The 9,627-nt window shown below is 47.3% G+C and overlaps 1 protein-coding gene across 1 annotated transcript; it reads right to left on the bottom strand.

The window, feature by feature from the left end:
- Nucleotides 1-2,088: 2,088 nt before the first annotated feature.
- On the bottom strand, nt 2,089-6,820 carry map6d1 (MAP6 domain containing 1; the record flags this gene model as incomplete). Its single annotated transcript, XM_084332678.1, has 2 exons — nt 2,089-2,425; nt 6,237-6,820. 2 exons carry the CDS (start codon nt 6,818-6,820, stop codon nt 2,089-2,091), a joined length of 921 nt encoding a protein of 306 aa, XP_084188804.1.
- Nucleotides 6,821-9,627: the final 2,807 nt, after the last annotated feature.

Here is a 9,627-nt window from a genome sequence, read left to right as displayed (position 1 = left end):
AGGGAGGGATGGCAGTACCCAGCCTACAAGATTATTACTATGCAGCACAACTGAGAGCAGTGACGTGCTGGTGTAACGACAGATATGAGGCAAGATGGAAAGACATTGAAAAAGAAGGGGAGGGATACAAGGTACAAGCTCTGGTGGGGGATAGGGAACTATTTAAAGAAAAAGAGGGACTATTAGATCCAATCACCAAATACACCTTGACCATATGGAACAGAGTAGTAAAAACACACAAATTGGAGAAGCAGTCAGGGGTCCTGAGATGGGTAGCACATGACAAGAGATTCAAACCAGGGAGGTTAGACCATGGATTCAGAAGGTGGGAGAGGGGGGGGGCAACAGCAATATGCAAAATGATAGAGAAGGGAGAAATGCAGACACTACAAAAATTTAAGGAGAAATTTGGACTAGAAAACAGGGACCACTTCAGATATCTACAGGTTAGAGACTACTACAACAAAGAAATAAGGGGGGCCAAAGACGAGGAACAGAATGGAATAATAAAGATGATAGTATGGGCATACGAAGGGGGGCAAGGAAGAGTAATATCAGCAATATACCGGGCTATAATGACCAGCAAGGGACACACGACCGATTACATAAGGGAGAAATGGGAGAGAGAGCTAGAGATAGAAATAACAGGGAAGGAATGGGGGAACATATGCGAGGTACAACATTCAACAACAGGATCGAGAATATGGAAAGAATTTGGATGGAAAAACATAATCAGATTCTTTATAACCCCAGAGCTGAAGGGAAAATATGCACCAACACAAAAAGCATGCTGGAGGATGTGTGGGAAGGAGGGGGCAAATCACACGCACATATTCTGGGGATGTCAGAAGCTGAAGGGGTATTGGGAGGAGATAGGGGAAGCAATGATCAGAATATTAGGATACGGGATACCACAAACAGGACTGGTGCTTTACTTAGGAGACCTGACACACGAGGGAATACAAGGGGGGGACAAATATTTAATAAAGATAATGTTGATAGCGGCCAGAAAAGCAATAACGAGACTGTGGTACAAGGAAGACCCACCGACAATAGCAAAATGGGTAGGAATAGTGGAAGAAATACAGGATATGGAAAGGATAACACACATGCTGAGGTTACAGGAAGAGAAATTTGGGGAAAGATGGGGAAAGTGGGAGGATTATAAAAGGAACGAGAACGACATCACAGAGGAAGAACCAAATGCAACACAAGAGAGCGAAGGGTAAAGGAGGAAAGATGTTCAAGCAGGGTCTATGAACCCATGTCACACACCTGTACTTTAGTTAATATTATCTATTTTGTTTTTGGGATATTACAAGTGCTGAATGCTTTTATACCTTATTATTTATGTCTGTTTAACGGTGTGATATTAAATATTCAGGGATGATGTGGTTTGTGGATGGGTGAAACAAAAGGCAAAGTGAAAGTTAATAAACAAGAGAAAAAAAAAGAATGGACGAAGGAGAAGGGAAGTAAGAAACTCAAGGAGGGTCTCTGGACCCAGATCACACATACAAACCTTAGTCAGCATTTATTGTCTTTGAGTAGGAATTACCTGTTTATGCCTGTTTAAGGGAGATACACAATCAGCCTTTGTATCAAATACCTAGAAAACAACAGTAGGGGAACCAGACAACTAACCATGTGATACCCATGTAAATATTTATGTGCACTGTTTTTTCTTTTTGTTTTTATTGTGATACTAGTCTCTTCATTTTTTATTATTTATTTTTTGTAAGTGCTGTCTGTCTAAATAAATGTTAATAAAAAATTTAAGTTAAAAAAAAAAAAAAAAAAAAAAGTAAATTACCTTTTATCAAAACATTAACCATTAAATAAAGGTTGTAATCTATAAATGTATTTGATTTTACTGTAATTTGACAGTAAGTATTTGTCAACCATTGATGCCAGACATTTACAGTTTTTTCTTACAGTGTACCCATGGACCCTTACTTCACAACGTGTTTAAAATACTTTTTTAACAAGCCGCAAAAGGAACTAGTCAGCGATGGAGATATTGATTTTGAGGGAGTCTATAGCCGCAATGCCCTGCGTTCAGCTCAACAGACGCTTCTACTGTATGAGTCATCGCACGGAACAGAAGAGATGGGTGTGAGACGCAGCCGTGCGGACGGTGGAACCAGCCTGCTCTCGAGGTCTCACCTCCCCCCTGGTGGTGACGGTGAAGTCGGGTCTCTCTGGCAGGCCGCTCTGCTGGAGGTTGGAGGGGACAGGGGGCTGGGGGGGGATGTGGTCCACCTGCCGGGGGGGCGACCCTGTGGCTCCGCTGTAGGCCGCCTGGTAGCTGGTCTCGGGGGGCCTGCTGCTGTCCCTGGCCCCGGGGCTGATGTAGGGGGCAGAGGGGGGGGTCCTGCGGGTGCTCTGGGCCGGCCTCACCCCTGTCCACGGACGAAACTCTTGCCTGGAGAATGAGAGAGAGAGAGAGAGAGAGAGAGAGAGGCGTCAGGTGGCTTAACCCTTTCACCGCCACGCTACCAAAGGGTTAACCCCTTTCACCGCGACGATACAGAAGGTTAACCATTTAAAAAAAAAATAATAATAATAATCTTGTTGCTGACTTGCGTCAATCTTCCATGTTTTCGCTATAGTGTCGGCCTTATGTCTCCGCTCCTGTTTTGTAGTTTATTTTGTAGACCATGCTACACATGTAATTCGTTCATATTGTTTATGGACAATGAGATGGAGTGGAACTTTGTACATGCCCTTTGGGCTTCGTTCCCTCCTAGCACTGTTTTTTTTTTTTTTTTAAATAAGGTGCTAAATAAATAAACTAAACTAAACTAAACTGCCACAAGACAAAGGGCTAACCCTTTCACTACCACACGGCATAAGATTAACCCGTTCCCTACCACACTACAGACGGTTAACCGTATGTTAACCTTCTGTAGTGTGGCAGTGAAAGGGTTAACCTTCTGGTAGTGTGGCAGTGAAAGGGTTAACCTTCTGTAGTGTGGCAGTGAAAGGAACCGTCTGTGGTGTGGTAGTGAAAGGGTTAACCTTCTGGTATTGTGGTAGTGAAAGGGTTAACGAGGGGAAGGGGACACTGCAGACCTGTTGGTGTCGGTTGTGTAGATTTCAGTATTGTATTCTATATGCAACACCGTCAATTCAGACTACTTTAGTTTCGTTTCACTTCATTGTCCACAATGTGGACATTCGTTTTTGTTCTCACCATTGAACAAACAAATAAAACAACAACAATGATGGCAGACATTACGGGGAAGTGCAGAGAGCGTAGGAATACAACACATCAACAACAACAAGGACCGGGTTTAACGAGTGCAGGATTCATTTAATGCCTTAATGACATTAGGAATGAAGGCGTTTTTTTTGTATGTTTCGGTTTGCCCTAGGTATAGTCTGTAACGACCACCAGAGGGCAACAGCTCGAACTCCCCACAGAGTGGGTGAGAGGGGTCACCCACTATCTTCCTAGCTTTCTTCCTAAGCACTTCGCCGTTCTGTGGCTTCCCTATGGTTTTTGAGACCAAATTTTCTATCCTCTGCAACTTATTCCTTCCTTTTATGTTCAGATTTCCATACCACATGGACGTGTTAAAGGTTAAGATTCCCCCCACTAGGTTCTTATGAAATGTTTCCATAATAGGCTTACTCACACAAAAGTTGTTGAGCTTACGTAAAAGGTGGAGGCGTTGATTGCATGATTTAAATATGTGGTCGGTATTTGTATCGACGGTAAGATTGTTATCAATGTGTACGATGCAGTTCATATTGCATCACAGCACACGTGCGGAGGACAGACCTGAACACACAACGCGTCTGCATTGAGGATATTAAAATGACAAGAGGATGAGAGGACGTTGTGTACATTTTAACTAGCTAAGTGTGTAGTAAGCCACCTGTCAAATTATTAATTCCGTGCCAAATATGATCAGCAAATGGAATTCATCTCATGTTTATGGCCCTTGTGGACGAGGAAGAACCCAGCCGCGTGATGTTGTCCTTAGATCAATGATTCACCATCTATCCAGCCCTCCAGTATGATAACATACATGTATAAGAGAATCATTGGTACCTTGTTTCCAATACACACCTGCTGGTTAAACCTGGCAATCAATTCATTGATAATCAATGAATGCATCAAATTAACCATCAGGGCACTTTACAACACATAACCCAACCATTTTTATTTTATTTTATTTGTATTTAATTGTATTAAACCGGGCAATTATGCAGATGCTGGTCCAGCTCTAAAGCTTGTCCCTGGTGCAGGTGGAGTGGACAGCGCCTGGTGCTGAAAGGACAGCTCCCTGCCTGGTAGGAGCCTATATACCTGTAAGAGCCTGGTGCTGAAAGGACAGCTCCCTGCCTGGTAGGAGCCTATATACCTGTAAGAGCCTGGTGCTGAAAGGACAGCTCCCTGCCTGGTAGGAGCCTATATACCTGTAAGAGCCTGGTGCTGAAAGGACAGCTCCCTGCCTGGTAGGAGCCTATATACCTGTAAGAGCCTGGTGCTGAAAGGACAGCTCCCTGCCTGGTAGGAGCCTATATACCTGTAAGAGCCTGGTGCTGAAAGGACAGCTCCCTGCCTGGTAGGAGCCTATATACCTGTAAGAGCCTGGTGCTGAAAGGACAGCTCCCTGCCTGGTAGGAGCCTATATACCTGTAAGAGCCTGGTGCTGAAAGGACAGCTCCCTGCCTGGTAGGAGCCTATACACCTGTAAGAGCCTGGTGCTGAAAGGACAGCTCCCTGCCTGGTAGGAGCCTATATACCTGTAAGAGCCTGGTGCTGAAAGGACAGCTCCCTGCCTGGTAGGAGCCTATATACCTGTAAGAGCCTGGTGCTGAAAGGACAGCTCCCAGCCTGGTAGGAGCCTATATACCTGTAAGAGCCTGGTGCTGAAAGGACAGCTCCCAGCCTGGTAGGAGCCTATACACCTGTAAGAGCCTGGTGCTGAAAGGACAGCTCCCAGCCTGGTAGGAGCCTATATACCTGTAAGAGCCTGGTGCTGAAAGGACAGCTCCCTGCCTGGTAGGAGCCTATACACCTGTAAGAGTGTGGTGCTGAAAGGACAGCTCCCTGCCTGGTAGGAGCCTATATACCTGTAAGAGCCTGGTGCTGAAAGGACAGCTCCCAGCCTGGTAGGAGCCTATATACCTGTAAGAGCCTGGTGCTGAAAGGACAGCTCCCAGCCTGGTAGGAGCCTATACACCTGTAAGAGCCTGGTGCTGAAAGGACAGCTCCCTGCCTGGTAGGAGCCTATATACCTGTAAGAGCCTGGTGCTGAAAGGACAGCTCCCTGCCTGGTAGGAGCCTATATACCTGTAAGAGCCTGGTGCTGAAAGGACAGCTCCCTGCCTGGTAGGAGCCTATATACCTGTAAGAGCCTGGTGCTGAAAGGACAGCTCCCTGCCGGGTAGGAGCCTATATACCTGTAAGAGCGTGGTGATGAAAGGACAGCTCCCTGCCTGGTAGGAGCCTATATACCTGTAAGAGCGTGGTGCTGAAAGGACAGCTCCCTGCCTGGTAGAAGCCTATATACCTGTTAAGGTGCTGCCATAGTCGAGCGACCCCGCGAAGGTCCGCACGGACTCGAAGCGGACTCAAAGCGGACTCAAAGCGTACTCCAAGTGCGAAGCTCCAATTTTCTAATGCGCTGACGTCCGCGCCGCTCACTTGGTGTCACATAAAAGGCTGCTCGCCGTGTTGGTTGACATCGACCTGCATTTAATGTGACGTCGATCTGCATTTTACTCTGACCACTCGCTCCTTGCCCAAGTGAGAGTAGGGCAGGATCATGATTAAATGGGTAGGATTTGGTCCGGTAGAACGTTGGCAGGTAGATGATGCTAAATTTAGTTTTATTTCGAAATATTGGAAACGGAGATAACATAGACTTTTTATTTTGACATCGGATGACGACGACATGACAGTAGTTGAACAGCGTGGGAACATTTTTGTAAACTGGCGCGAGACAAGTAGGAAATTGGTCCGCGGCGCTCGACTATATGGGAGCAGCTTAAGAGCGTGCATGGTGCTGAAAGGACAGCTCCCTGCCTGCACTGTAAAAACTGGGATTGGGATTAATTCATATTTATTAAATAATTATTAGTAACCTATTACATAATAAAAAAAAATTATTTAGCTGAATTCAATTGAATTTGAACCATTTATGAATTGCATTTTACACAGTTTTAGTTGAATAAAATGTGCTGGTAGTTTAAACTACAGTGTAGTACTGGGAGCCTACCTGTAAGAGCTGATTCTGGTTGATTCCGTCTGCTGCTCGTGCCCCCCCCTCTGCCCCCCTCTGCCCCGCTCCTCGCTCTCTGCCCTCTCGCCCCGCGGTCGGCTGGCACTGTTGTAAGTAGTGTTGACCGGGCTGTCCGAAACACGGTCAGCCCTGCTGCTCCCTCCGTTACTAATCCAAGGGAAATTCTCCTTTTTGGGAATGGGCCAGGGTTTGAAATCCTGCGTGTATTGGGTGATGCTTGGGAAAGGCACGCCGGGCGGGTGGTACTGGTAGCCCTCCTCCCGGGGCTTGTAACTGGGCTCCCTCCGTCCCCCCCCGAAAGACCCCCGTGTCCCCGCCGTCGGGGCATCTCCCCCCGGCGCCTGCGGGGATCCTGCACTGTGATCCGGGCTTGTTGAATAGTTGTTCCTTATTGGAACACGATCCGTGCAGCCGGGTACCTGCTTGGTGACGGATCGCACCTCTTGCTCACCGATGTCCGAGTAGTTCTGGATGGTCAGTGGCACGGAAAGGTCCGATTTGTCGAACTGATTCCAGAAGCGAGCCAGGCAACACACTCTACTGATACACGGCCAAGCCATAGCTTATTATAAGAACGGGTCGGTTGCCTTGAAAATGGAGGAAAAGCAAAGAAAGAAAGAAAGAAAAAAAAGAATGAAAAAACAGCAAAGATCAAACGTTACATTTAGACAGAGTGCCACCCGGTGCGTATAGGCTGCGTGTCCAACCGCCCGCCGTGTCACCGGCACCGGAATGCCAGCAGCGCGGATGAGAGACGGGAGCCACTTGCGCGCTGCTCTATCTGTCGGGGGCTCGTTGCACATTCCTCTCACGTGGTCTGTGATAGTGTGCCTCGACTATGCAGTGAAATGTGGCAGATATACATTCATCGCATCTCTGTTCAGATCAAGTGTGTACAGCACTGTTTGTGATACAAAAAGAGTCTAAAAAAGAGAGTATATACATTTGAGGGGGAAGAAACTATACATTGGAGGAGGTTGGGTGGGGGGGGAAACTGTACATTGGAGGAGGTGGGGTGGGGGGGGGAAACTGTACATTGGAGGAGGTGGGGTGGGGGGGGGAAACTGTACATTGGAGGAGGTGGGGTGGGGGGGGGAAACTGTACATTGGAGGAGGTGGGGTGGGGGGGGGGAAACTGTACATTGGAGGAGGTGGGGTGGGGGGGGAAACTGTACATTGGAGGAGGTGGGGTGGGGGGGGGGGAAACTGTACATTGGAGGAGGTGGGGTGGGGGGGGAACTGTACATTGGAGGAGGTGGGGTGGGGGGGGGGGTTGGGTAGGTAGGGAAACTGTACATTGGAGGTGGTTGGGTGGGGAACTGTACATTGGAGGGGGTTGGGTGGGGGGGGAACTGTACATTGGAGGTGGTTGGGTGGGGGGGGAACTGTACATTGGAGGGGGTTGGGTGGGGAAACTGTACATTGGAGGAGGTGGGGTGGGGGGGGGGGTTGGGTAGGTGGGGAAACTGTACATTGGAGGTGGTTGGATGGGGGGAACTGTACATTGGAGGTGGTTGGGTGGGGGGGGGAACTGTACATTGGAGGGGGTTGGGTGGGGGGGGTGTTGGGTAGGTGGGGAAACTGTACATTGGAGGAGGTGGGGTGGGGGGGGGGGTGGGTGGGTAGGTGGGGGGGGAACTGTACATTGGAGGGGGTTGGGTGGGGGGGGGTTGGGTAGGTGGGGGGGAACTGTACATTGGAGGGGGTTGGGTGGGGGGGGACTGTACATTGGAGGGGGTTGGGTGGGGGGGGGGGAACTGTACATTGGAGGTGGTTAGGTGGGGGGGGGACTGTACATTGGAGGGGGTTGGGTGGGGAAACTGTACATTGGAGGAGGTGGGGTGGGGAAACTGTACATTGGAGGTGGTTGGATGGGGGGGAACTGTACATTGGAGGTGGTTGGGTGGGGGGGGACTGTACATTGGAGGAGGTGGGGTGGGGGGTTGGGTAGATGGGGAAACTGTACATTGGAGGTGGTTGGATGGGGGGGAACTGTACATTGGAGGTGGTTGGGTGGGGGGGGGACTGTACATTGGAGGTGGTTGGTGGGTGGTGGGGAACTATACATTGGAGGGGGTTGGGTGGGGGGGGGGTTGGGTAGGTGGGGAAACTGTACATTGGAGGAGGTGGGGTGGGTGATTAAGTTTGGTCCTTATTATCATGGTGTTATTCACTGTCAAAGATGCAAAGAAAAATCATAATTCATATTCTCCTTTGTTTCATCACAATTTAAGCAAGCCTAGTAATAGACACAATATTTCTGACACTGAGAATACATTCCCTGAGGTCCATAGATGTACCTAGATACCAATAATATGCAAATAGCCCTTGTAGAAGTGGAGCAATATTCCATTTACCTAGGTATATATTTTATGCGGATTTTCACATCGTGTGGAACAGGTTAATAGTATGTTTAAAAAGGTTGCCTAGAGGCGAGTATTGTGTAACACACTGTAGGTTGTGCAGAGGTAGTTTTGTTTCTTGTAGATTGTAAGCAATCTTCTTGGGTTTTATGACCTACTTTCTAAGCTGCTTTTTCTACAATGTCCTGTGTGTACCCTCTGGTTTTAAACATCGTTTTTAAAGTATCTGTCTGTTCCTGAAAACACTCATCTGTACTACAGATTCTACAGATCCTGTAGAACTGGCTAATAGGTCAACTGTTTTTTAGCGGAGTAGGATGAAATGAATCACTTCTCAATAAAGAATTTCTGTAACAAGGTTTTCTGTATACATCTGTTTGGAATGTTCCATTGTCTTTTTTGAAGACAAGAAATGTACTTGGTGTTGGTCATACTCCATAGTAAACTTTAGATGTTTATTTTTGGCATTGAGGAAATTAAAGAATTGTATCAGTGTCATTTCATCCCCTGTCCACAGTATGCAAATATCATCTATATATCTCTTCCACATCTTAATGTATGGTAAACACATTTTCTGTAGAGTTGAATACATAATTCTGCTAAAAAAGACCCATATAAATATTGGCTATGGACGGGCTGGCTTTGCTTCCCATACTCACGCCTTTGATTTGTAGATAGTTCGAACATGAAGTAGTTATGCGTGAGTAGAGTCTCTGTCAGTTCTATACGAACGTGTGTTTCTGGTGTTGAATCCGGTGGACGTTGATTCAGGAACAGTGTCAGAGCTTCTAGAGCCCCTGTATGGGGTACTGAAGTGTATAAGGATTCGATGTCCAAGCAGGCCATGTAGGTCACAGTGGTCGGATCCTGGACAGACTTCAAAGTCTTAAGTAGGTCTGTTGAATCCTGTGTGAAGGATGGGAGAGATTTCACAATTGGTTGTAGGAAGAAGTCCACATAGGAAGAGATGTTTTCAGTGAGAGATCCAATTGCTGCCACTATTG

Source organism: Notolepis coatsorum, assembly GCF_963971535.1.
Source record: "Notolepis coatsorum genome assembly, chromosome: 17".
Classification (NCBI taxonomy): Eukaryota; Metazoa; Chordata; class Actinopteri; order Aulopiformes; family Paralepididae; genus Notolepis; species Notolepis coatsorum.
The sequence above is the reverse complement of the archived record's forward strand: the minus strand, read 5'-3'. Positions and strand labels throughout refer to the sequence as shown.